This window comes from Sycon ciliatum, chromosome 1, assembly GCF_964019385.1.
Source record: "Sycon ciliatum chromosome 1, ocSycCili1.1, whole genome shotgun sequence".
Taxonomy (NCBI): domain Eukaryota; kingdom Metazoa; phylum Porifera; class Calcarea; order Leucosolenida; family Sycettidae; genus Sycon; species Sycon ciliatum.
The window spans coordinates 86512407-86539303 of record NC_088643.1 but is presented as its reverse complement, the minus strand read 5'-3'; the positions used below and the strand labels follow the sequence as shown (position 1 = coordinate 86539303).

General features: G+C 45.6%; 5 protein-coding genes across 8 annotated transcripts in view; 2 read left to right on the top strand and 3 right to left on the bottom strand.

Annotated features, from left to right (window-relative positions):
* LOC135806112 (uncharacterized) overlaps positions 1–2416 on the bottom strand; it is a 71592-nt gene extending 69176 nt beyond the window's left edge. Inside the window, exons 1-2 of one of the 2 annotated variants that reach the window (XR_010551204.1) lie at positions 1374–2416; positions 1–119 (exon numbers count right to left, since the gene is read on the bottom strand). Coding sequence is in view for 1 of the 2 variants with exons in the window: in XM_065320258.1 (XP_065176330.1) it covers positions 1–119; positions 1374–2009 (755 nt within the window). In the remaining variant the exon portion in view is untranslated. The remainder of the gene's footprint in view (positions 120–1373) is intronic. The other variant, XM_065320258.1, reaches the window with a different exon arrangement.
* A 242-nt stretch (positions 2417–2658) lies between these two features.
* Positions 2659–7855, top strand: LOC135806110 (calcium-binding protein P-like). Of its 2 annotated transcripts, none has more exons than XM_065320257.1 (8): positions 2659–2913; positions 3054–3155; positions 4629–4769; positions 5000–5059; positions 5736–5819; positions 6002–6379; positions 6848–6968; positions 7338–7855. In XM_065320257.1, the coding sequence occupies exons 1-8, from the start codon at positions 2899–2901 to the stop codon at positions 7436–7438; spliced, it is 1002 nt and encodes a 333-aa protein (XP_065176329.1). In that variant the 5' UTR covers positions 2659–2898; the 3' UTR covers positions 7439–7855. The 2 variants fall into 2 exon arrangements, with proteins under 2 accessions (XP_065176329.1, XP_065176328.1); XM_065320256.1 differs by having other exon boundaries at positions 2661–2913; positions 6845–6968.
* On the bottom strand, positions 7417–17447 carry LOC135806109 (endonuclease III-like protein 1). Of its 2 annotated transcripts, XM_065320255.1 has the most exons (6): positions 17263–17447; positions 14035–14159; positions 12611–12752; positions 11811–11903; positions 8519–8605; positions 7417–8103 (listed from the first exon to the last, which is right to left on the bottom strand). In XM_065320255.1, exons 1-6 carry the CDS (start codon positions 17327–17329, stop codon positions 7982–7984), a joined length of 636 nt encoding a protein of 211 aa, XP_065176327.1. In that variant the 5' UTR covers positions 17330–17447; the 3' UTR covers positions 7417–7981. The 2 variants fall into 2 exon arrangements, with proteins under 2 accessions (XP_065176327.1, XP_065176326.1); XM_065320254.1 differs by lacking the exons at positions 7417–8103; positions 8519–8605; positions 11811–11903; positions 12611–12752; positions 14035–14159 and adding an exon at positions 14866–16445 and having other exon boundaries at positions 17263–17445.
* Positions 17448–17712: 265 nt separating this feature from the next.
* On the top strand, positions 17713–21792 carry LOC135806108 (signal recognition particle 9 kDa protein-like). The gene is made up of 3 exons (XM_065320253.1): positions 17713–17890; positions 18005–18073; positions 21358–21792. Exons 1-3 carry the CDS (start codon positions 17819–17821, stop codon positions 21451–21453), a joined length of 237 nt encoding a protein of 78 aa, XP_065176325.1. The 5' UTR covers positions 17713–17818; the 3' UTR covers positions 21454–21792.
* A 119-nt stretch (positions 21793–21911) lies between these two features.
* Positions 21912–26464, bottom strand: LOC135806107 (stromal cell-derived factor 2-like). Its single transcript, XM_065320252.1, has 7 exons — positions 26292–26464; positions 26043–26176; positions 24429–24511; positions 23985–24127; positions 23550–23631; positions 22795–22894; positions 21912–22528 (listed from the first exon to the last, which is right to left on the bottom strand). The coding sequence occupies exons 1-7, from the start codon at positions 26365–26367 to the stop codon at positions 22487–22489; spliced, it is 660 nt and encodes a 219-aa protein (XP_065176324.1). The 5' UTR covers positions 26368–26464; the 3' UTR covers positions 21912–22486.
* Positions 26465–26897: the final 433 nt, after the last annotated feature.

The following is a 26897-nucleotide window of genomic DNA, read 5'->3' as shown; positions in this document are numbered from 1 at the left end:
AGGTGATATCTTTCCGAAACCAATACAACAGTAAAGGCAAGTTGTTTGAGCAACGGTGATCTTGCATTATCGGCTGGGAAGGAGCTGGTCAGCTCGCAGGCTACACGAATGATCAGCATCTGCCCAACACGAAAATAAAAAGGCAAGGGATAAGTATATCCTCAGCATGGGCCCCATAGATAGCCTTGGCAACTGCTCTACAGCATTCTACCTCTAACCATGGTAAGGGCGCATTCAGGCTGACACTGACATACAGCAGTATGAACAACGTGAACAGATTCTTGGTTGCAGGGAAACAAATCAGCACACGAAGAACAGACGCCATATAGTTTCGACTAGGCCTTTTCGTACCATTACTTTTCAAGTCGAATACAATGGTGATTAACACGGCAGCAAGAAAGTCCTTATAACCGGCACTTTGGCGGTCAAAGTAATGGTACGAAAGGCCTAGTCGAAACTATGTGGCGTCTGTGCTTCGCGTGCTAACAACGTGAAGCCGTAAATGTCATTCACACAGCACAGGTAACACCACAAAGACTAGAAAGACAAGATGTGGGGTGTTGGAACGTATTCGACATTGGTGCGGCCATGAAGAGGTGGGGCATCGGTAGCGGGCGCCTCCCCGGGAATAAATTGGAAAATTGGGCCCAAATAGTTCATATTTTATTGCTTCAAAACTCGCAATTATTGGTGCGGCTTTGGCCGCACCGGTTCCTACGCCCCTGCACGCGCATGTACATCCACGCACATGCCCCCCCCCCCCCCCCCCCCCACTAGGGGTGCGCGGATTATTCCCGGAATAATTTGGGAATACTATCGTTGAGAAAATTTTGGGAATTTTAGGGGAATTCTATCGATCTTTTGCCAGATCCATTGACCTTCAGAAGAGTTTTGGGGGAGTTCTGTCAATTTTGACCTGCCAGAGAACAAGCGTGCATCCATGGACGCACGTACATGTACATACAGCAACACCCGGACAGTCATGTAGATCTAGTATGATGTAGTGTACATCCTGCATGCAGTGATCACGTGCCTGACCGTCCATTTTGCATACTAAAGAGCATGCGCAAGGCACGGTTCGTGCTGGGGTTCTTTTTTTGGGGGGGTAATTCTGGAGAATGTTTTCGATGTTTTGGGAGAATACTTTCGAAGTTCCGCGGGAAATACCCGAAAGCATAATATCGGGTGCGTGCGAGCATAATCCGCGCACCCTTACCCCCCCCCCCCCCCCCCCCCCACACACACACACACACATCCATGCACACACACACACACACACACACACACACACACACACACGCACACACACACATGCACGCACACGCACGCACACACACACACACACACACACACACACACACACCGGTGTGTACCTTTCTTCTCTGTGGCATTGGGTTGTGCAAGCAAAGCCTATCGGTGACCTGAAACAAGCATGCTCGGTGACCAACGCAGAATTTCAGTCCGTGACATGAGTTGTGGACAACATTGCTGCTTCCGTAGCTAGGCAAGACAATGGGCTGACGGCGGAAACGAAAACTGTACGTGAAATAAGTACTCCTCAACGGCTCAGAAGTATAAGAGAGATGAAGCCGTGATATAAATTCACCCGGACTACAGCTAATAGCAGCATGCTCATTCTCAAGAAACTTGTGTTGCTGCGTAAAGGGAGGTTGGGTCGTCGGCAGGACAACAGCTTCTGAACTGACGATTTCCTGCTTCGCAATCCGGATCGGATGAACGGTTGTGATGTTGGACAAATGTATCGCGCCCAGGTCTCCCTTCACCATTTTCGACTTCTCTAGTCGACGTTGATGCTCTTTTGTTGGCTCATGTTCTGAAAGGTAGGACAGATCTCCGCGTGGACCGCGTGGACCACGAGTTTTGCTCTTGTCGGTAGCCGCATTTTCAGCCTCGGACTTATCCGGGATGCTGGCCGGTGGAAACGTGCTCACTGCAACATTTACAGTTGCAAACACCACGCAGAAGACGTTTCCAGTTCTCAGCCTCATACTTCGGCAATTAAAAACTGAGAGGGTGTCGACAACGACGGTTATCAGTTACTCTTTTCGACACTTGGCTGCCTGACTGCCTCAAGAATCCTAGCAAGGGTAGCTGCTACTGCCGAACTTCTGTTTGGAGTGCCACATATTTTTTGTAACAGTGCTAGTGGCGGGTTTTAGAAGCACAACGCGAGCTCCGTCAACTCACTGCACTGACCTACGCTGTGCTGTTTGAGTACTGCAAGCAGATCAAGAAAACCGTAACTGTTGCAAAAATGATGCTTCACGACATGCAGGTTGAAACCACTGGCTTGCCCCGGATAAACTTCTCCGGGGTGTCCACACATGACAAGTGTTGAGCTTGCACGTAAAAAGTCATTGTGCTTCCATTTCCGATCCACTTCACCAGGCCTTTCTTGTCTTCGAATTCACTCATCACACTTTCACACGGTCTGGTACATGCATGGTGTAGCCTTGGTTGTGCATCTGATCCTCGAGTCTGATCTGTAGCTGTGCGAGTGAATGAAGGGATTCTGATCGGGGCCTCCCCTGGACGCCGCGAAGGCCGTGTCTCCGGGTGGAAACGCTTGTTAGTCTCGAAAAATGACGTAAACTCGCGTGGAGCATGAAGTCAAATCTTGTGCCTGGCACACACAGAGAATATTGAAAAGGAGTGAACGATAATCACGAGGAGGAAGAACCATTGCCTAACTAAGTTACTTTTCGGTGCACTTGATGATAGTCTGAAGTCTCTAGTTAGAGTAAACACAATCTCGCTCATTAGCCGTCCTCTCTTTCAGGGGCGAGACTGCCATTTCTCGCTCTCGGCGCAAGAAGTGCTACATGCTTGCCGTTCTGTTCTTTTCGAATCATTTTGAAAACGACTTGACTTGCTACGATGTCTGTTGTGACAGTAAGTACTAGCTGCATCTCATGTAGCGTTTATATGAAGTGAACTAGCCAAAAACTCCTACGATACCATGTCTCTACTCAATGTGATTTGTTCACGGTGAAACGGATGGGGTTCGTTGTTTTCTACATTGTTTGCAACAGAAAGAAGGTGAGCTATGGAAGTATCGCAATATGTTATCAGGTTGGGCCAAACGGTACTGCAAGCTCGATCGCAACTATCTCCATTACTACACAACTAAATTTGTAAGTTAATATACATGCAGACTGTGGTTGAGTTGCGAGACTGTGATTGCTGGTATTGGCATAATGCTGCTTTCCTGCACACCACCACCCACAGCACCTGCAGCAGTCTCCTGTATCGGTTACAAATAATTATAAAAATAAAAGTGCTACATCATTACTAGTACAGCAATGTAGTACATGTACTTGCTGCTTCACCAAGTCAATTTCGTATCGCAATCCTAGATTGGCTAGGGTACCCCGTAAGGAGACCATAGGTCTGTGGGGACTGCCCTAGAGAAATATGAATAAATAAAATACTATACTTGTAATTATTTCAAAATTTTGAAGGACGCTTCACGCAGCTTCATTATACTTGAATTGTTTGCAGGCAACCTGCCTACACTCAAGAGAGCACTGCATTTCACACAAATCCATTGGTATCGTTACAACGTTTCGGTCTTTATCACCATCAACAGGAATGAAGTGGACATGGAAAGAACAGCAGTATAAAAGAAGGAGGCAAGCAAGCAAAGCGCGGTACATAGTGACAGCGCGCGTAGGGAAGTGCAAAGCACGTCATGGCGGGTGTGCATTACTACATATACATGACAACACAAGCACAAACGGCGAGGAAAGTAGATACTGCGCTACAGCAGTGATAACAGCCCAGTTCCAGTCTCACACCACCAGTGAGGTGTGTAGATTATATTTACTACTATAACTATAATTATTACTAGTGCTAGTACGGAATTCTTCCGGCCAAACACCTCTCCAGGAATGCGTGGTGTGTCATGCAATATGAAGTGGCTACATTGGAGTCTCAATGCCCGCTAACATTTGATACTGCCAAGTTGTCTTGAGAATTAGTCTAGAGATCCACGATTCCCGATGATTACGGTATGTATGATTGATTATGACTGAAAGTTAGTTAAAATGTAGCCTAGGAGTAGTGACCTGAATAACAGTTGTAATGAATGAAGAGACAAGTTTTGATACGCCCTGCTGCACTACACTAAGTTACATCATGTTTTCTATTTCGACAGCATGTTACGAGGCGAGGATGCATAGTGCTCCTGACTACAACCACAACCCGGTTGGCAGAGTCCCGGTCTTGCGACCATTTGAACCGGGTTATGGTTGTAGTCAGGAGCACTATGTGTCCTCCCTCGCTTTGTAACATGCTGTCGAAATCGAAAACATGTTAAACTATCAAGCAAGGCTTCTATACTAAGTTACATGTACGCTAACTTTTAAAACTATTTTGTTACATTTTGATGGTTTTGATTACAGTGCATACAATGTTGCACAATGAACTGACCTGCTGATGCACTGTAGCTGTGCTGTCGACATAAAGTAGTTTTGTAGCTCATTTCCAGTGTTTCCATTCTATTTTACCACCGAATGTGTAGGTAGTGTTGGCTATGCACAACATTGAACAACACTGTACGCAATCAATACTAATCATGTTCTGTCCATGTGTACCTGTGATTCCAGGAGTCCAGTCCCGTGGCATCTGCCATTCGTGGTGACATCATGCGAGCAGCACCAACACAGCCTGGTTGGACCACGTATCCGTTTTCATTTGAAGTAACACAGCGAGACGGCACAACATGGTACTTCCGAGCGAATAACCAAGTAAGCAGGGCCCACTTGGTGAACAGATGGGTTTAGTGTGCACGACGTGTACAGCCCTCCATTGAGCCCTGTGGCAATGCCTGCCCCCCCCCCCCCCCACACACACACGCACATTTTGGATAGTAGACATGTTTGTCTTATCAATGAGTCCCTTGTGGGTGCTCCTTTATGTTAATATACTTTGGACGAGTGTGTATTTTTTCTCTTGCTTCATTGTCTCTTGATATTAGGCTGACATGGATGTGTGGTTGGAAGCACTGAACGCTGGGCCGACAAGGAGATCTGTGAAGGTACGAGGCAGAGTTCTGTTCTTTGTGATCTCTGACCCACCACTGCCTGGATGGATTGCTGTGTGTGACCTCATGCCCTTAGGCCTTTAAAAAAATTGTTTTTGCTTTCTCAACGCACATAGTGTTTGCGTGGCCATATTTTGTCGATTTGTTAGCCGGACGTCACATATTGTCCAACTTGGGTTAAAATATGTCGATTAGCATAAGTCCTACATGTATCTGGAAATCAGGAACTAAATACAAGTCAAAGAAAGGAACGCTAGCCGCAGGTAGAAGCTTCTGAAGGAAGTACTGTGAGTGTGTGGCAATTTGTAATGCCTTGAACTGTGTGAACTGAGGCTTTCGCCATTCTCGATCATTGTGACACCTATACAGAGACATATCCATAACTGGTCCAAATGTTTCACTGCTTTCAGTAAGTCGATGTTGCTGGCAGCACATACACCTTTGCTCGAATAGGCAGGCTCAGCAATGCTGACACTTCCTAGGATCCTCTTCCCTGTGCTTTCCATGTTGACGTTTGGCACCCGCATCGCTGCTAAGGCAACTGCTCAACGTGTTGTGGACATTCGATGAATTGCACTGATTCTTTTCTGAAAGAATGTGCTTTATTGGTTGACCTACTGACTAGTACTGTGTGTGTGTTATTCTCAAAACTCTGTGCGCTGTTCTACAGCTCGCCCTTGAGTCAAAAGAGGCCCAAGTGCATGGAAGTTGTTCAGATCACATTGTTACAATTGACCGTAGTAATAAGCAACAGGTACGTAGCAACTAGCAATGTGAATCTGTTGTGTATGAGAGCGAGCAGCTTGCTAAATCACTTGGAGAGTGCACTGTGATTTCCTGAAGTTAAATCCTGCTAAGCAAGGGTCATTATATGTTTTTGAAATACCCTGTGCTGTTGTGCTGCTGTTTGTTTGATATATTTTGTGGGCATCAAAGGTATCACCTTCGTCTCAAGCACATCACCCCACAACGGCGGTGCAGCATCAGGTACATCCACAACAGCCACATCCACAGCAGTCACACATAGCTCCTCAGCAACAACACTATGGTCACGCACAGGCTCCACCAGCCCAGCTAGGACAGCCACATTATCAGCCGCATCCACAGGCTCCACCAGCCCAGCAAGGACAGCCACATTATCAGCCGCATCCACAGGCTCCAGCCCAGGTAGGACAGCCACATTATCAGCCACATCCACAGGCTCCACCAGCCCAACCAGGACAGCCACATTATCAGCCGCATCCACAGGCTCAACTACAACCAGCGCTGCAATACGCACAGCCACCGTCATACAATCCTAATTGGACAGCTGCAGTGAGTTCTCTTGTTGCTGTTGCTGTCTTCCTCTGTGCAAATGACAAAATTAATGACTACTGACAGGAGTATGTTATCACCAAGAATATACAACCCATGCCTATAGGGTATGTGACAGCAGGATTTCTTTTGTAGGGCGCGACCAGAATGTACACACTGCCAGCACATTGTGCATAATGGCTACAGAGGTGTATGCAAACCCTGCTTTGGGTACAACTCTGGTGATCACTTTGCACTGGTTGCTCATGTAGACTATAGTGCATAGCTCCCAGAGTGTGCAACTTCCGATGGTTGGCTGACTGGGTTCATTTTCAGAATTGCGTCCCTTTTCATAAGGTGAGAGGTTGACCATGGGCAAATAGAGGGGTTTCACATCTATCAAATGACCATAGATACTTTTCGAAGTAAAAGTAAATTCACTCCTCGTTTATCGTGTCCATCATCTTCTGCTTGCGTGATGCACAGCAGCAACAAGAGGCTTGCCAGCATCCGAATGCCCATGCACCTGCGTTCACAGCGCCCACACAGGGCTGGCAGCCTGGAGACTACACGCAACATCAACCGACTGTACCAACAGCGCCAGCGCTTCGTAAGTTCCATCCTTTACTATCCTCCCTAGCAAGTCTATGCCATAGTGTCAGTATGTTCTTGATCGCCAAGTACCAGGCAGGGCCCGACAAGTACTCCGCCTCAATGGGATTACATGATGTATGTCTTGTGCAACTACGGAACGTGTATACACAGTTGCAAATTGCAGGTGCACATGCCTATTCTTTTCACGAGCCTGGATTGGACTGCCAAGTATTGTACTTGAACTAGGAGAACTACCGCCAATACGGGAGCAAGAGGACGCGAGACCATAATTAGTATTGTGTTATATAAATGCCTGATTGTAGTGGAAAGGCAGCATTCACAGCACTTCTTTGTTCTCCTCTTGCTCATTTCGTGTTGCTTCTAGATCAAGTTGGTGCTTCACCTCCACCATCATACATGCAAGCAACAGACATGCCGCCACCACCTGCAGCGACTGGCCAGTATCCAGGATATCAACCATCATAAACATGAAGAACCCAGTAGTGCCATATAATATATGCTGCACAACTCACACATGGCACGCATAGTGTAGTCTGTACATATGTTGTAGTGTACAGTGTAATGGCTTACATAATGTTGCTTTTCTAATTTCTATCATGGAACACTGGAGAACTGAGAATAGGCTTTAGTCTGTACATATGTTGTAGTAGCTCTGTTCCAGTGCAGCATGAAACCATAATCCAGCCATCAAACGTCCAGAATGCTATATACAAGTTGATAAAATATTTACAGTTTGTACATTTTAAGATAACAATTATATAAAACGTTTTTAGGATGAGTTAGAGAGTTTGCAGTCTCATGAAACTTTTATGAAGTGTGTATGTATATTATAGGTATGAGTCCAAGCAGACATGAGAAAAATATTAAAAACGTTGTGCTTTATGCCTCGTGCTTCAAGTTCTATTTCCAAGTGGCCCTTGAAACTACATGTACTGCAATACAGTCCACTGAAAGTAGGATGACACCAGCTAGAAGTACCGGCAGATGTGCTGTTTACGGCAAGAGAACTTAGAATCGCACAACTTTGCCCTTTACTTTCTGCTTCTTCACTGGCGCCATTGCTTCTGCGTCTTCTTCGACCACTGCATCTGCACTCTCATGGTCTGTCCATTGCTTCAGCGTCATACTCTCTGTGGAGAGAAAAATAAATGATTTTCTTGATTGAAAAAATACCCAAGGAACTACTTTCTCTGCAAAAATGCATTTACAGTTTGTGTCTGTACTCGAATGAACCAAACAAAATTGGACGTGCCGGTATGCGAGCTAGGGGATTTCAGTGCACGCGGGCATGGTGCAGGCAAGTTATGTAATCAAAGGGCGCTCCACGCACTGACTCATAGCTGCAGTGGCATACTTTATGGACTCTTCATACAGTTGCTTTATGCATTTCAAAGCATAGCACACAAATCCCCAGCACTACCTGCTTTCAGGCCACCATGTCAACATTTCACACAAACAATACCATGGATTCTGCAAAGTATAATTTGCACCCCCTTCTCTCCCTTGCACATACACACCTACACCTGCACACAACACACAACGTACTGTCTTGGCGTTGTACACCGGCTGTCTTGTTCTCTGGACAATCTGACCGCTTGTGCTCCACGGAGCCACACAGATGACAGCAGCCCCCTACAGGAAACGGGGTCAGAGCAGCAGCAGTCTACATGTTATACAGGAAACACAAGTGCGCATGATCGAGTATGATCGAGAATTCGAGATCATACCTAAAAACAGTCCAAAGCATACCAAAGGCCTGGTCATGTGATTATGGGCATGCAGACCAGTGGGCCACTGCTAAACATCTCCTCAATTTCCTGAGTTTGGTGGACCAGGTGACGACATCTTTGGGCGGTGAGCAGTACTCAACCCTATCCTGGCTTCTTCCCCTAGTGACGGCACTGAAGTCCCATTGCCAGACAGGAGAAGATGATGATCTGCTGGTAGTGACATGCGTGAAGCAGGCATTTGCTGATAGTATCACTAAGTGCTTTCATTTGGATCGCTTAGATGTCAACGGAGAGGCAGTGCTTGCTGCTGCTTTGGACCCTCGGTTTCGGGCTCTAAAGTTCCTCGACTTGGAGCAGCAACATGAAGTGCAGCAAACGCTCATCAGCTACGCAAGTGTCGGCTGCTCGCCCTGCACGGAATCTGCAAGCTCCAGCTCCGAGCCACCAGCAAAACGTCGATGCCTCCTGGATCAGCTGCTTTGCGACGACGGTGAGGATGAGGATAGCGAGGGATCCATCGAAGCAGAGGTAGCAGCTTATCTGACTGAAAAGCCTGCCAAGCGCTCTGTTGACCCTCTGTTGTGGTGGAGCACAAATGCTGCCCGATTTCCCCGCCTGGCTCCACTCGCACGGAAGTACTTGTGCATTCCAGCAACTTCTGTTGCATCTGAGCGCATATTTTCCTTTGCTGGGCAGATCGTCGACAAGCACCGGAGCAAGTTGTCTGCAGAAATGATCGATGCACAAGTCTTTCTGCACAAGAATGCCCACATCATCGATGTACGAATTCCTGCGCCACCGAAGCCGGCCATGCCACTTGTCTTGGCTGCAGTCGAAGACGATGATGAACCTTCACTGCCAGATCTTCCTTCACTGCCAATTGAACTATAGATAGTTCATGCTCTCTCTCTCTCTCTCTCTCTCTCTCTCTCTCTCTCTCTCTCTCTCTCTCTCTCTCTCTCTCTCTCTCTCTCTCTCTCTCTCTCTCTCTCTCTCTCTCTCTCTCTCTCTCTCTCTCTCTTCTCATGAAGAAGAAGATTCATTCTGGTTAGAAATGCTTCTAGAATGCCCGTAAAAGAGGCTTTGTGCTTACGATCATAACCAGTGGCAATGTTCTTGTAAAAAGTGTATGGCTTGCTAAAGGGTACCCGATAACCCGCCCGTTGAGCCAGGCACCCGTTTGTTACCTTAAAGGGTAACCGTTTCACCCCTAACTGATTCGAGATCATACCTAAAAACAGTCCAAAGCATACCAAAGGCCTGGTCATGTGATTATGGGCATCACACCAAATACCTGTACTCAATGAATAGCTGCTGGGCTGCTTCAGGTTTCTCAGAATACTATTTTCAGGGAGGTTATGATGCGCATTATATTTGATGCAATGCAAAGTTTCACGTCAAGTGGGATGTCGATAGGTGAAAGGTGCCAAATTCGAACGTGTGCTCCAGCGCTTCCATGTGGCTCTCAATCTTGAGTTTGACAACATGGCTGATCCTTCTGCTTAGGCGGTGTTTACATGAGGCGTTTCAACCCGAGTTGAGTTCGACCCGGGTCAGATTTCAACCCGCCATGTACACAAAATGAATGGCGCGTTTACATGACACATTGCGCTTGAAGTGGACTTTTGGCGGCATATCAGTATTTGATCCGGGTCAACTGTCTTCATGTAAACTCTCACCTATTTTGTCTATCGTACAGACTTTCAACCCGGGTTGAGAATTCTCATGTAAACACAGCCTTTAAGATAATGCGAAATGGAGCGATTTGCTTAAAGTGATACGGTATTGGTGTGCTCTCCTCGGAGTCTGAAAGAGTTTCCAGCTACAGTTACCTGCTCCTTATCTACTCCCCCTATTTGTTTCCTTTTTTCTTGTTTTGCTGTCCATTCCTAGTGAATTGGATGTTAGGGAAGATTCGCCCATCATCAACACTTCAGCTGATACTCCAGTTCGGTATTCTTGTCCAAGGCGGGCATGGCAGAGGTCAACATCCAATTCAGACAGCACGAACAAAGAATTTCATCATGCACCCGTCATTAATTTTGTAGTCTTTAGTTCATTAATATTATTATTTGTAGGGCTGAAACAATTATACCGATAACTCGCATATCGATCGTTAAGAGTGCAGTCGATAATCGTTAGTGTTCAAAACGAGTGCTAACGATTTTTTATGCATGCATATCAGGGACAGCATTCGAGCCCTTGCACTCCACCTCATAGCAATACGAGTACAATCATGTACTTTCAAGCGCCGTAAAATTGATTTATGGCTTTGAAAGAGATCGGGAGAGAAGACTTTGTGTCTTTTTGGTTCATTTCTGGGAGAGGTTGGAGATAAGAGCAGTTGCCAGAGGGCGATGACCAGATTCAGATATCAACAGCGTGGGGCCACAAATCTCTAACATAGCAAAGGTATCATGGAATTTCTTCCTAAACTGGTGTTCGAGGTACAAGGGTAGAGACAACAAGAATCGATAAAACCAATAAATCGATCGTTAATGATATTGGTCGATCGTTAGGAGTTGTTGAATGATCGTTTCAGCCCTAATTATTTGCCATGGCGACCCCCGTAAGCCCAAATAGCTGGCAGGGCAGGGATGGGCCTTTTTTCTTTTACTTTACATGTGTAGCATTTTCACGGTTTCTGCACTGGAAAAGAAATCATGCAATGGTGCAATCAGATGTCTAAACCGCGGCAGAATGTGCTTTTGGGACCAAGGTGTGGGCCCAAATAGCTGGCAGGGCAGGGTTGGGCCTTTTTCTTTTACTTTACATGTGTAGCATTTTCACGGTTTCTGCACTGGAAAAGAAATCATGCAATGATGCAATGCAATCATTCAGATGTCTAAACCGCGGCAGAATGTGCTTTTGGGACCAAGGTGTGGATGCTGTGAGGAAAGCCTTCTGGGTGGAAATGAACGGTCTAACATCTGGAAAATTAAAAGATTGGAGTTTTTGATATGAAAGACACAGTGGGCAGAGGGAACATGAAAAGGTACGTAGACGTGAGGCTGAAGCTCTAACAACGCATGCAGCCAGAGAACGCGAGCGGAACTTCATCACAACTCTCTGGCGTAATAAATAGAAACACCTTGCACACAACTCACCCATTGGGTAGATACCACGCGGATTTTCCGAGCATTGCTTCGACAAATGACCCATCTCACCACAGATGTAGCACTTGGCGAACGGGAAATCACCTGCCGCAGCATGTCCAACAACACCCACCACAAAAAGAAAACAGAATAAGAATCAGTGGACCTTGCACACTATGTTCTTCACAGTTCCTAGATACTGTAGAACGGGTAATTTTAGCGACGTAAAAACCCTAGCGAATTTAGCGATCGACTCATTTCGCTAAAGTTTCAAGTCGCTAATCCGTTGAGAAATCAGTAGTGCACTGGTGATTCGTGAGTAAAATCGCTGCAAATCGCTAAAATAAAACGTCGCTAACCGGTTGACAATGGGAAAACGCTAAAATTAATAGTTGCTAAAATTACCCGTTCTACAGTAAGGGAACCCTAGCAACAGCAACTCACATTATATTGGTGTAACGAACCTACCTAACATATACTGGAGACATATATTATGTGATGCTGGAAGGCAACTACATGTACCCTGTTCACAACACTAGACCCACTAGTACTACTAGTGTGTATTGACATGTGATAACCTCAGTGGATCCGCTATATGGACGAGCAAGACTGTGAATCAGCGAAACCAGTACGCCCAATTGAAAATCCTGCCTACAGTAGGATACACGGCAACATAGCTACCACATAATTTCAGAGCATTCGGATCAGTAACATACACACATGTGACATGGACCATACACTACAGTAGTACTTGATAGAGATATAGAGTCAAGAAGTCCTTGTAATGTCAAGAAAACAATGTGTGTACATACCCTGCTCATCAGTAAGCTTGGCTCGGCAAGTCTTAGACGTGTGCTCTGAAGACCCACACTTGAAACACTGGCCTACGCCTTGCTGTTGGGCTTCGGAACACTCAGCCACGGAATGACCAAATTTCCTACAGTGAAAGCATTGCTGAAAGCAGCACACGGACAACGATTCAAGAAGTCAGACAACATTTTCAGTTTTTCACACTGATATGGATGATGCTACAAAACCACTGAATATTATCACCGAGCACATACATGTATACACACACTTGAGAGGAATCAAAAGCGTTTCTGCTGTAACTCTGAGTTTCACCGTTTTAACCGATCATCAGACAGCAACTTTTGATTCCTCTCAAGTGTGTGTGCTAGGCTCTGCACCTTGGTATATTGAGCACTTTCACGAGCAACCACAACTCCCTCCGAGTTTACATGTATACATACTAGCACACAAAAAAAAGAGTATCTGGTCGATTTTGACATGCTACACATGTTTAGTGTGTCGGTCGTGCCACGGGACTCAACTTTCAGTAAGAAGTACCTCGGGTAGTAAGCACTTTCTTCCACTGCCCAAGGATGTGCGGATTATCACAGTTCCAGTGTAGTAATATGACTAATGTCGTTGTGGAAGTACACAACTGGATGCTAGTCTTTTCTAGGGGTCAAAGGGGTGTTCCGGGTACCCGGGTACCCGCCCGTTAATCTCAGGTACCGTTAGTAAAAGGGTACCCGTTTGGATTTCGGTGATCAGGTCAGTACGCGGAGCAACACTGCTGGGATTGTGCATTCCAGGCGGGAGTCAATTATTTACAACTCCAAGCTGCATGCCTGCATTGTTGTTGCATTTTCGCACCTAGTAGATCTACCTCTGCAACTATCAGACTCAAATCAATTGGCGAATCACAATGTGATATCAAAATGCAACCTGAGAACAGATAAATTACTATCATGGTTTATATGAAAATTGCGCAAAAATTAAAACATGGCTGCTAAAGGGTACCCGTTAACCCGCCCGTTCAGAAAATTACCCGTTCGTTAGTTAAAGGTACACCCGTTTGACCCCTAGTCTTTTCTCTTACACAAAGCTCATGAAGGGTGTGCATCTTATCAGTAATAACTGTGGAAGTACACAACTGGATGCTAGCCTTTTCTCCCACACAAAGCTCATGATTGCCTACCAGAGTCGGGACAAATGGCCTAGTCTACAGTGGGCTGAGCCACATAAACCACGCAGCAATGTCAATGGAATATGTGTACTTCCCAACATAATACACAATGTTTGGGAATTCCACCATCAGAATCTATATGAATCTCTTGATGACATACAAGGCTCTTGCATATTCAGAGAAAGTCTCGATGTCATAGTTCAGCAGGAAAATTGCGTGCATCAGTCCGACTTCCAGCTTCCTAACAAAGCAATCTCGCCTTACCTTCTTCCTTGATCGCCGTAGCCTTCTCTGCTCACGGCGCTTCTCGAGAGAAGCTGAAACACTGCCCTCACCACTCTGCTTTCTCCTCACGCCTTGGCTGCTCCCTGTCGCTTCATTTCCACCCCCTTCAAAGAAACGCAAAGAAAAGGACAAACCAAGCGATACTTGGCATGAGCTACACTGTTTACATTGAACTGAAAGAGAGAGAGAGAGAGAGAGAGAGAGAGAGGGGGAGGGGGGGGGGGGGGGAGCTTTGACGTTTCTACTGGAAAGAACTTTGTTCATACTTGACAGTACGACTCGTATATCCAGAAACACTCCGATTGACATGCCAACTCCTTGGTACTGTAAGTACAAAACCTCCTACTTGTACTTCCATTACTCCTGCTGGACAATCTATTTTGGTCACCGCCCGCCATCCACAGAGCATACTCCTGCAGCTGTCCATTATCTTATCGTCGGAAATCATTCCTTTCACGCTGGAGGCGTCACATAACTCTCCACCATAGAGCGGAAACGTCAAAGGCCAGCACTCAAAGTCGCTCCCAATCGCCACATGAGTAGATGGATTCCTATTTCAGGAAGTGCGACCTGGCCGGTTGGATACGCCACCAGACTGCAAGTGTGCCCCCATCTCCACTCCTGCACACAATTCAACACATGTGCATCAACATGCACTGCAAGCAAACGACTAACCATCCTGAACATCGCCCTAACACATAATGCCATAGAGATCAAAATATCGACATAACACCACCAGCAGCAGCAGCACACACGCAGACACACACACACGCACACAGACGGGATACACCACCCATTCTTGTACAAAACTTCACGAGAGCAAATGGTAATACAATGTTCATGGTAGCTTGAAAACAACAACGGGAGCTAAAACTCAAGTCATGTACATATCATGCTGCCAAGGGCAAGAGAAAACAGACTACATAATGGATGCTCGTGCCTCAGCATAATCACATGCCATCCATGAAGATTCAAAGTCTTGGTCGCTTGCGGCATTGACGCAACACACAATGCACAGGATAATCGCAATGGAACAGTCTGTGACAGCACAGCAATCACATGCAGTCGGACCGCAATAGAGTAGTAACAATACAACTTGAGCATGTACCAGTCTTGAAGGGAAGCACATGACTTGCAGTAGTACCACTTCCAGCAGGTGGAATAGATCAAACACTATGCAGCAACTGTTGCTTATCATCAGCTGACACGACTAAACACCTCAAGTTGCTGCACTCCTTGCCTACTCCTCCCATTTACTTTTTCTTCTTCACTGGTGATGCTGTCTTGTCCACTCCAAATTTTGGACACGTTTCGTTGAGCAGGCAGCCATCGCAGCGAGGGCGAACAGGTAGACACCGAGTCTGCCCGAATCCAACCAAGTCCAAGTTGATTGTTCTCCAATACTCTTTGGGCAGCCACTCTTCCAATGCCTTGCGCGTGTCTTCAGGAGTTTTGGTCTTCTTCGGCACCCAGCGAAGGCGATTAGAAATGCGGTGTACATGTGTATCAACACCAATACCAGTTACCTCATCCCATGCAATGAGCATACACAAGTGGGCCATCTTTGGACCGATTCCAGGCAACATGACAAGCTTCTCAATCGAATCAGGAATGTCGTCGGTGTACTCCTCATGAAGAATGACCGCCACCTTCTTCAAGTTAGCCGCTTTGGTCTTCCAAAACCCGACAGGATAGATCAGTTTGCCAACATCAGACTCTGTGGTGGCGAGTATGTCAGGCACTGTGAGACCGTGTTCCTGTAGTTTCTTCATGGCAGCCGCCGTTGTTTCATCCTTGGTCATGCTGGAGAGGAGTAGGGAGACCAGAGTCTGGAAGCGGCGTACATTGGGAGAAGCTGACTCATCCTGGCAGCATTCTGCACCCATGCTATCCACTGGTGCATCCCGTCCTTTTCTCATCTCTCTGATCAACGCGTAGTGCTCCTCGAAACGAGCCGGCTGCCACATGGCCTTTGTGCATTTGTTCGTATCAGTAGTGCTGGCACTGCCGTTGCTGCTACTGCTGGTGGCAGCGGCCGTGCTGCTGCTGATAGCTGCTGTAGAGGCCGTTTGAAGCTGCTGCTTTGTCTTTTTCACAGGTTTCTCCGATGCCTGCTTGGCACTATCAGTATGGGGCCGAGGCTTCTTTGCAGGAGGTTCACCACTGGCATGTACCGAAGATGAGCTAAAGTACGGTGACGACTTTGTCAGCGTGGCAGCTTTGCGTCGCATTCCTGCTGAAGATGCCATTGCCACAGCTCTGTTGGCAATCATAAACAGGCTCAAACTCTGTTGTTCCGTGAGCCACACACTGTAGCTTACAAACACCACGGGCAACCGCGATTGGAAAAGGGAACACACAGTAGCTTTACCACAACTGTTCCCTGTTTCCTGGGAAAACAGGAAACAGGTACATACGCGCACGTGCACCCATGCACACCGCAGCACATGCACGAACATAGAAACACGCACAGTTTTGAAATCCTGAAAAGGACACTCACTGCAATTATTTCCTCCGGCAGACAACAGAATACTTGGACAGTGGAGTAGCATTGCACACGTAGCAGGATAGAGTCCTGGGACCTTTGTTCTGTGTGACAAGACTCACCAACTATTACTGCTACCGTTGTGTCATACAGGGTTGCTTCAGAATCTCCAGTGCAAACCCGGCACTACTGGCGGTGCAGTTCTCTACTAAGCACTGGTCGCTTGAAACAGGATTTTCACCGTGCGTAGAGCCGCAACGTGCCATGCTGCCAGAGCACTAGGCCTACAGAGAACATGCTATGTGGCAGGGCAACCAGTGTTGGTATATTCATGAGCCTGGACTCAATGACCACTGCTATTGTAGGCATAATGCCACCCAATGAAACGTGGCACCAATACAGAGCAGACATTTTTTCATTCTCGTTTTCTATCTCTGGCAATATTCATCTTTGCTGGTGGTGTGCTGTGGCAACGTGTCGAGGTCGGCTGAAGAGCGCAGTTATGGTTTGTTGATTGATGAAAAATCAGTACAGGGCCGAATACTGCTGCTTATTGCTTTATTTAATATTCATCTTCTCTGAACAAATTGATCCACGCGCATTCACTCGTCTAGCCCACCATTTTTTTTAATGCAGTACAGGTTTATTTTCTCATGATTATACAACTTCACTGTATACATGACACGTACGTACATCACACAAAACAACAACGAAACACTTACTGTTGAATTCAGACCAGCCAGTTGCAGGTAAGAACTTCTTCTTCGGTGTCTTTGCCGTTCGCGTCATACTCGGGTTATCATAGTGCACAAACACTCCTCAAAGCAATGAAACAAATAGAGTTACTGCACTGATAAAGGCACAGGTGAAATAGCAGTTCTTCTCTTTCAAACTACATGAAAGTACAGGAATTTTACGACTCCCTGATACAAAAACATCATTAATTTCTAATAATGCACTCAAATGCGATAAAAAAAAACTGGTTGCCCTGGGAATAAATATGGCGATCATTGCCCCGCCGATATATCAAGTGTGAGCCAGGGAGTCGTAAAATATTATTTTACGACTCCCTGGTGTGAGCCAAGCAAGTGACGTACCTGGTGACGTAGGTCTACAATCAGAGAGTCGTCAAATTATTTGTTGACGACTCCCTGATCATAATCCAAGTCAAGTATTCATGATTCATCAGAAGCAGCAAGAAGTGCAATTATTGGAATTATTTTGGAAGTATGAAAAGGAGAATGACGAAGTGATTCCAATGCTAGTTTGGTTGGCGCCATGCCGTACTTGGTTTCTTGGGAGGTGTTTGCTCGCGAAGCGGAACGGTTGTATCTCGAGAACCCTGGAAAGGTACTATCTCTATAGCCTCCCTTGATTTTTGAATTCCCAGCATTTTTCCGGATGATATCGTGTGCAGCATGACAGAATGTGTACTTCATGTTGTGTGTTATGTTGGTTGGATAGGCACGCTTTGTAGTGAAATACCGGCATAAAGATGGAGAGCTGGTTATCAAGATAACAGATGATGTTGTGGTGAGTGCATTGCCCCACATGGCTCATATGCTGATTTCGTTTCCACTGCATGCAGGACTCATGTTGTGAGTCCTGCTTGCTTTTTGTTTTCTTTGTTTTTGTCTTTCAAATTATCGAAATATGTATAAGTAAAACAATGGATACCGAAACACTACTAGTACAGTGCGTATCGGTTATAGCGTGGTCGTGTAAAAGAATATACTGGCTACAAGAATGAACTCTCATGTTTTCATATTCATAACATGGATTTCAAGTGCACATTTATTCTTACAAGCAATTTTATCGTACAGTAGAATATATCGGTCCTAGGAATGGACTTTGTGTAGCAAAACATACCAGATTAGTACAAAGTATATCGCCTGTAGTAATAACATCCGTCCAATGCAGTTCCGACCTGACTCACGTTGGGTCGTAGTGCTGCAGGTTCAACTGTTGTGGTCATGTAACTCATGTTTAGCTCTTTCCCAAAGGTGCTCGCCCTTTTTGGCCCTTTTTGGAAAAGCCCGTTTCTTTCGCCCTTTTTGAGCTTTTTTAGCTGAAAAAGTGCTAAAATCTGTTTACTCATGCATGCGATCACGGTTTCCAAGTGCTCGATGAGCCTTGGCACGCCGCTTTTTTGGGGGGGGGGGGGGGCAACAAGTTGGTGAAGCTTGTACCGGGTCCGGTGTACACAATGCTGTAAAAAGTGGGGTTTTTGAACTTTACTTCCTGTTTTGCCTTTCGTGGACCCATAAATGGAAGAGTACGTATTCATTTCTCAGCTTGGGTTCATATCTGAACATGTATCATGGCTATGCTTCACTGAAAAAAGAGCAGTTTTTGCCTGTTTTCACTGAAAAAAGAGCACTTTTTCAGCATATTTTGAGGGACGCGAAAAGCACTAAGTGCGAATCAAAAGAGCACCTTTGGGAAAGGGCTACTCATGTTGCATAGCCACATGGTAAGCCTGTGTGACTATGACCAGCAGCATGCACAGTAACACTACATTGCATGTACGATGATCTTCCTGCCTCTGCGTACATGCACAAGATATGTCAAACTTGATTTATCGTGTGTAAGAAATATCGGAAATAAGAATAGAAAGTCGTTTTTCAAACACCCACGCTATAACCGATACCTACTGTACCATGATGAAATAATGAAATGAAATAGCGCCCGCTGGCTGAGGTGTTCCAATGGCACGAGCGTCAGAAGCAGTCGGCATACGGTGCCCGGATCCGGGAAGTTGAGCACGCGTCGTTCACCCCGATCGTCCTGTCTTCTGCTGGTGCCCTGGCGAAGGAGGCCACCCGGTTCCTGAAGCTGCTCGGAACGAAGCTCTCCACCAAGCTCTCGCAGCCTTATCCCCTCGTGATGGGAAAGCTGCGGACGGACCTGGCTTTCAGCCTTGTCCGCGACTCCGTCCTGATGGTTCGTGGGAGTCGCCGTGCATTCCGTGCACCTGGTCTGGCGGCGGATGTGGATGCTGTTTCTGTGGAGGCCCGCATTCCCGCCACTACGTGACGCTAAGTCCTCCTGGGGTTTGCCGCTCTCCGGTCCTCTTTCATCCCGTTCTCCCCTCTTTTTTGGGGATTCTTTGTACTTCGTCTTTCTTGTTCCTTTGTTTTTGTAGGACAGATTTTTGGTGTACTGATTTCGGTTGTTGTTGTGTCTGACTCTATTCCCAATATCTAAGTCTGTGGTTGGTTTTCCAACTCATTGGGTTGTAGTTTCCATCATGAGTTTGATTCCATCGTGAGTTTGATTCCATCGTGAGTTTGATTCCATCGTGAGTTTTGATTCTATTTGCTATTTTTCGTTCCATTTTTGAGCTCATATTTTATTTTCCTGATTTCTTCTCCAGTGTATGTTGTATTGCATTTTAATACATTGTGTTAATTTTTGCCCGTAAAAGAGGCTTGCACTTTAAAAATAATAATAATAATAATATTTAGACTCGGGTGGAGAGCCAAGGATTGATTTATAAGAAGAAAAGAGGACCAAAGAGCTACAAGGTACAATATAATTATCCACTAACACCACCGGTTACTTTACAACCAGCTCATGCGATAACATTGCACGACACTGGCCAACGGTACTGACGTTCTACGCCTAACTGGCAATCAGCTCCAGCACATCTTGGATGCGCACTCGAACAGCCTTCCAGCTTGGAAGGTTCTAAGTTATAGAAATAACATAAGGAGGGGAAGGTGAGCGCTACCAAGACAAGCACGAACTGAAAGTCTCAGCTGTGAAGGACGCTGGCGGATGTACATGTATGTCGAGAATGATACTGGCAAGACCATAAGACACAACGGTCAAAGCACAATTCAAGGACGCATAGCAACATACCACACAACTTGTGTGGCTCTGAAGATTCAAAGATCGATTGGAGGGGAAGCTAAGCAAACATGAATTATGAAGAGCTGAACGCCTCAGTACTACAGTACAGTACTTCAACCAAAACAATTTTAGATGGAAAAATAGGCAGCAGTAACAAGAAGCAGGTTCACACAATGGTGGTTTCACCGTATAGGTAAGTATAGGTATGGACGGCACTACGTCCCTCTCAACGCAGACGGACTGTTCAATCGCTAAAGACTAGTAAAGAGAAGATTCGGATATGGCAGAAAGAGCGAACGAACAGTAAGGGAAAGGAATAAACCAGAATGCACAAAGAGAGTCGGGCAGATAGAGTAAACTAGAGCAGTTCCTCTCCTTTCCTAACAGAAAATGAACTGGGTATGCATGAGTATGTAGAGTGTGTGAAGGCAAAGCCAAATTTTTTTTTAAAGTGATATGGAGTACACTCTCAACTGAGCCAACCATCTACACATACCGTATTATCTCCATTATAGGCCCCGGGCTTATATATTTCCAACCAGTCCAGACCCTGGGCTTCTACTAGAGACTGGGCTTGTATTTTTCAACCATCTGGTACATGTACATTTAATAGTTATTATTTGTTGTTATACCAGTAGCACAAGGTTTCCCACCGGATACCGTGAATGGCTGTTTTGTACTTCCTGGTATACTGAGTCTGTACTTTTTATCACGGACTTGCGCCACGATGTGTGTATGTGATACTGTGTGGCGTCAAACACTCATGGACGTGATCCATGTAGTTCTCCATTATAAATTTAACTGTCAAACTGTGTGGTTTCTGAGCCATCCCCTATGCATGGATGTGTATTTTTTATTCATTTTATGGCAAGCAGTTCGGACATAGTCCTTTGCACAGCAATACAGTGCTGATGTGCAACACTACCCTTGTTTCTACTCTATGTGTGTGTGTGCACCTGCAGTGCTTAAAATACCGCACGGACCAGTCTCAAGATGTGAAGAAGCTGGAGAAATTAAGTAATTCCCTGATGCGGCATATGGTCGGCAAGTCATCATAGAAGAATATTGCGGTGAATTTGGTCAAAACGCAATGTTTTACGAAACATGTGAAAAGTGTGTACTTTTAGCGCGGAAGTGTGATCGCGATTTTCCACTGGGACAGTCAGGTCATGTTCATTGAGCCATGCAGTTCTGTTTTCTTCAACCTCAACTTTTTGAAGTGATTGAGTGAAATAAATAAATTGGGCACATTATGCCCCAATGCAGTTCTGCCTTCAACCAGATGATGCACTGAATGGCCAATGATATCTGGCCATCGACTTCAATAGTCCTGCTGTCTGACAAGTGTTTTCAACACGAAACTTGGAGTAAGAGCGAAGAGAGACTTGGGTGTGTCATTGCTGTGTGATTATTGTACTGTTGGCTCTGTTCACCAGACATAGAGCACTGTTCTACACTGTTATAATGTGGAATTTAAACTTCAAGTTGGTAATGTACATGCATTTGTGGTCTGAAATGAAGTAAATGGCTTTATTGGTGGTTGGGATGAGATTGGAAGGAAAAAACTACCTCCCGGCATAAAGCTGAGCTAAAGGCAATCGTATAGTACAGGTCAGCACCACTTTGGAACTCGTAGATAATTATGCTGGCAGACACTAGAAACAGGATCAAAGCTGGAACAATAAGTTAAAAATGAAGTCATCCACATAGTCATAGTTGCTTGTACCTATGATCTAGATCTAGGATTGCTGATCGAATTAGGATTTAGTGATAGCTCAGATCACAACAATCTGTCTTGGGATCAGGTAATAGCATGATCAGAGTGGAGAGCTGAGTACAGCCAATAAACACAGCTGTGGAAAAAAGGCAAACCGCGCTGATACTTGATTTTGATTGGTACACGTAGTGTGTGGGTCGTACTACTGTAGGAGCGGAGCTTGATGCATGCATTGCCATTTCGGGATGCCACTTGGACATTATCATTTGCTAGTAATAGTACAACATATTCTTGAGCAGATTTCCTATTGGCTTATTTTCATGGTTGGGTGCGTAGAGCTGTGGGGGGCATACTGGTGAAATTGGTGGTCGTGCTCACAGCTCCTTCTTTGACTTCACTGTGAAGTACACTCCCTCCTGCACAGCAAGACAGTATACAGACAAACATACAGGAACACCTCAAACTGGGTATGACGAAGCACAACCATTGAAACCTACTTTGAAGTACTAAAACTGGTTTTCAGTGCGAAATCGCAAATCCCAGCAAGTATTGCTAAATGGAAAAATATATCATTAAGCACAGGCCTACACAGAACTCTTACACGTTTCATCCACCACACATACCAAGCAGAATGTGCACTTGACAGTGCATTCACATATCCATCCCAATTACAGCTGCTTACCGTGGCTTTCCAGTCAATACCTCCGCACGATTGGCAAGCGGATATCTCGTACTGGCCCGCTATTGGTCGATTAAACGTCTGACCAGAGGCATGCAAGTGCCTGTATCAAGTGTGCACCAGAGATATGCAGGCTTTTGACAAACATGAAATCAAGAGTCCATAACCAAGAGTGTACATCTGCGTCTGTGATTATGGGTTAGTGCACGTTACACTGCTTCCATTTTGTAACTTGTATGGGTCATGCCCTGTCCTCATGTACATGTACTCAAAGCACAATCTCTCCTGCAAGCAAACGGATGACATTACAGTCCCAGCACAACCTGAAGATTGTGGGTGGGCGGATTTTAGTTCCATCCAAAAGTTAGTTTCCAACCGTAGGGAAAGTGTGGTTTTTGATTTTCCGCATAGGCCGCAGCACAGCTGGCCCATAGAAAAGAAATCACAATTGCGTACTCTTACTCGTGGACATTTGATAAAAAGTTACTTCTGAAGTAAATGCGAGCCCACTGAAATGTGAAGGTACTTCAGTACAGTCATGCTATACATGTAAATGAGCAGACATGTTAAAGCAGCATGAGCATTTGATCATAACCAGCTATGCTCAATTCACCTAACACACATGCACTCATTTATTTACTTTCGGTAACTCGCTAAACTTGCAATACAAGTACATGATTGTGTACCACTGCAAAACCAATGGATTCTACAAGTACAATAAAAGAGAGAGAAAAGAAAGCTCATACTTCAGTACGTACTTGCCCGTGTCGACATGCTTAAACTGCACAAGCTTCTTTTTCATCCACTCCCCGCCAGTGCATTGCACAAGCCAGTTATCACCTGCATTCAAAGCATGAAGACCAACAATGATTCTCACATGCTAAAGCTATGTTAAAATGGGGGCAAATGAGCACTGAGGACTAAGAGTATGTATAAACCAGATTTTGCAGCTACGCACGAGTTTGGAAAAGCTTAACTCATAGTTGCCATCTCTAAGTAAGCTACAAAAACAACAAAAATATAATACTACACATGTGCGTGATACCTAAACTAGAGCCGTCTGTACAATCATTGTTGGAAAGTCACTTTCCACTCAAGGACACAACAGCATTAACTTGGTTGAATATTGAACCACCAGTAGTCTGTCCGACTGCCAAATATAAAATGATTTGCTGCCGGCTACAGCTCCTCACCTGAATCTCCTAAACCTTCATTACCAGCATAGCAGCTAATTTCCTGGTTGTTTGACAATGGTGATGTGAAGTGATGGCTATGCAACCAGTGCTGGGTTTTTGTGTGCCGCAGACGAATCACATCACCACATTTGATTGCCTCCCTGTGTCAGCGACGACAGATATAAAAGCAGCACAATACTGTAACCATGATGCAATGTGACACATCATTCTCTTCAAACGGGCTCACCATAAACCAAGATGGATGCCATTCACAGGCATCCACAATACTCGATAGGATTCGAAGGCTAAGACCTTTTATGCAGTGAGGCAGTTAATTTTCAAGATGTGACAGCAAATACCCTGCCTGGAAGGTGTCCGGCTGAGGAAGGTTCCCGGATAAGGGAGGTCTACTGTATCATGTAGTACATGCCGCAAGCATGATGCCGGTGTTTGAACACTCACCCGCGTGTGCAAGGGTGCTGATAACGACCGTACACTACCCAGTAGCTGTTGACGTCATCAGATGCCTTTACTCCAGTCACTGACTTCAGAGGCGAAGGCCAGTGCATGAAACAACCAAACAGAACACAGTACACACGATGTAGATACCGTAAAGTATTGTATAAAAGCCGCGGCTTCTATGACTTTCTTGGTGAAATTTTGCAGGGCTTCTATAGGAGACAGGCTTCTATACAAGACAGGTATCGCTATGTATGTCAACACTAAAACCAGGCTTATGTGTGATTTGATGGGCCCAAAATTGCGGCTTCTATTCTATTCAAGTGCGGCTTTTATACAAGACTTTACGGTATACATGTCAGGGTTCTAGCCGATGAGGGGTAGGGGGGGGGGCAGTGCCCCCCCCCCCCCCTACTCTGTTTGCGCGCCCCCTGTGAAAAAGTGCCGCCGCCCCTACTCATTTTCCGATGTTTGTGTTTTTTCATGCATTTCGCATTGCAAGACAGTTATTTCGAAAATGGAAAAACGGGTTCATAATACGGGGTAATTGTTTTCCTTGCCCCCTGCCCCCGCACACACACATACAGTTGAACATCGATTATCCGATCACCTCTGGGCAGACAACTGTCAGGCGGTGTTCAGATAAGGCAAATGTTCCGGATAAGAAAAAACTGTCACTCACACACTTTCAGTGGTTATTACTAGCCGCACGACCTTTTTACTTTTTACTTTTCAAAATTTTCGTATTTTTTGAATGGCTCACTACATGCACAGTGCGTACTCTACGGCACGTGCGCCCAAAAAAAACTGTTACGGATAATCGAATGGTCGGATAGTCGATGTGCGGATAATCGATGTTCAACTGTACTCGTACTCGTGAGTACGGATCATGCGCATCCCCCTCAACTAGAGTCTCTCCCTCCTAAAATCTTCTTGTATTGTCCAGTGAGGATAACTGTGCTTGCTGTATCTGTTGCTACCGGACTGTGTGCCTGAAATAACTAGATAATAGGCATGGGAGGGTAATGCTACCTATTTGCTGCGATAATGCTAAAGGCAATGCTCATAATATGAGGATATAGTGCTCACACTACCGGTACTCCATAATGCCAGTTTGAAAGTTGGAAAAGTCGATTTAAGAAGGCCGTCTTGGATCAAGGCCAAAGCGTAGAAGAAAAAAACTTAAACAGCAGTGAGCATGTTGTCTGAAACAATCCACTGGGAAGGTTGATTTGCAACGGTTCAGATGCGCGATTTTCGGAACTTGACCTAGCCAGCTTCATGCATGCCACCGTTGTCGACCGGCAATTAGGCTTGTAATGCCAATTTTGCATGCGAAATGGTGTTCTAATGCCAGCATTATGCCACCTGGAAAAAAGGGACTATAATGCCAGCCATAATGCTAGCATTACCCCCCCCCCCCCCCCCCCCCCCCATGCCTACTACTACTAGATAATGATGCAGCATAGAGCTACACGGATGCATCCTCATATGATACTGAAATAATTGGGCAAGGGGGAGCCTGATACTTGAGACTGATAGGCCCTGTAGCCGACCTGGGGCCGTACTAGTACTCAGGAGACATACGTCGTATCTCCCAGTCCCACACCCACCTACCTGCTGACCGCTACCGGATCCATAGTTGACTTCGTGCGAGTGCAAGCGAATTTCGTGACCCGCGTGAAGCAGTTTTATCGTACTTCCACACGATACATGCGGATTGGCCGATACGGCTCCATCCACTGGCGTAGCTGCAAAAAGAAACAAGACGCGTATAGAAGAAATACACTTCCACACAAATGATCGCATCAAGATACATGTACGCAACGCACATTCATTCGATTTCTTACTCTTAGCATGACTTACACGAGAAAATGCTCGCTAACAGCTCGAACACGGTGTACATGAACGCGTTGGCCATCGCTAATCTTCGACTAACCATGTTTTCAGATGAGATTGAAGATCAACAACAGCTATAACTCTTTCTAAATTTTACTCTAGACTCTGGATGCTCTACAAGTACAAGTACAAGTAAAGAAGTGCTATTCCTATGCCGCTATGCGACGTCAGCTTAGAAAGTACACATTCACAACTGCACTGTCAACAGTTACATCAATACTACTATTAGTATTACTAGTATTACTAGTACAATACATGGTCAACACAACACTCGCCTCGCAGCTCGGCCAATGCTGAGCAGTGAGCACGTGCCGATTGTGCGCAGTATGGCGATTTCTAGCCCTAGGAAGTCGGAGCTGGAGCACACGCGCGTACGCACATGCACAGTCTAGTCATGATAAAAAAAATACTGGATAAGCGCTGGCATTTTTGTACTAAAAAAAAAAAAAAAATTGTAGTGTACGACTCGTAGATCTACTCGTACTGAGTCGTAGACTCTAGTCTAGACGTAGGTCTACTCTCGTAGAACTACTCGACGCACTGAACTGATGACTGAGTGATGACTGATGAGTG

Coding starts and splice junctions, on each gene's coding strand:
- LOC135806110 (XM_065320256.1), top strand. Junction 3,156..4,628: donor ATTACTACACAACTAAATTT/GTAAGTTAATAT, acceptor CTGTGATTCCAG/GAGTCCAGTCCCGTGGCATC. Junction 4,770..4,999: donor ACTTCCGAGCGAATAACCAA/GTAAGCAGGGCC, acceptor TCTTGATATTAG/GCTGACATGGATGTGTGGTT.
- LOC135806109 (XM_065320254.1), bottom strand. CDS start 16,328: ATGATTGCCAACAGAGCTGTGGCAATGGCATCTTCAGCAGGAATGCGA.
- LOC135806108 (XM_065320253.1), top strand. CDS start 17,819: ATGCCGTACTTGGTTTCTTGGGAGGTGTTTGCTCGCGAAGCGGAACGG. Junction 17,891..18,004: donor ATCTCGAGAACCCTGGAAAG/GTACTATCTCTA, acceptor TTGGTTGGATAG/GCACGCTTTGTAGTGAAATA. Junction 18,074..21,357: donor AGATAACAGATGATGTTGTG/GTGAGTGCATTG, acceptor GTGCACCTGCAG/TGCTTAAAATACCGCACGGA.
- LOC135806107 (XM_065320252.1), bottom strand. CDS start 26,367: ATGGTTAGTCGAAGATTAGCGATGGCCAACGCGTTCATGTACACCGTG. Junction 24,128..24,428: donor CAGCACCCTTGCACACGCGG/GTGAGTGTTCAA, acceptor TCGCTGACACAG/GGAGGCAATCAAATGTGGTG. Junction 22,895..23,549: donor AAGCATGTCGACACGGGCAA/GTACGTACTGAA, acceptor CACTTGATACAG/GCACTTGCATGCCTCTGGTC.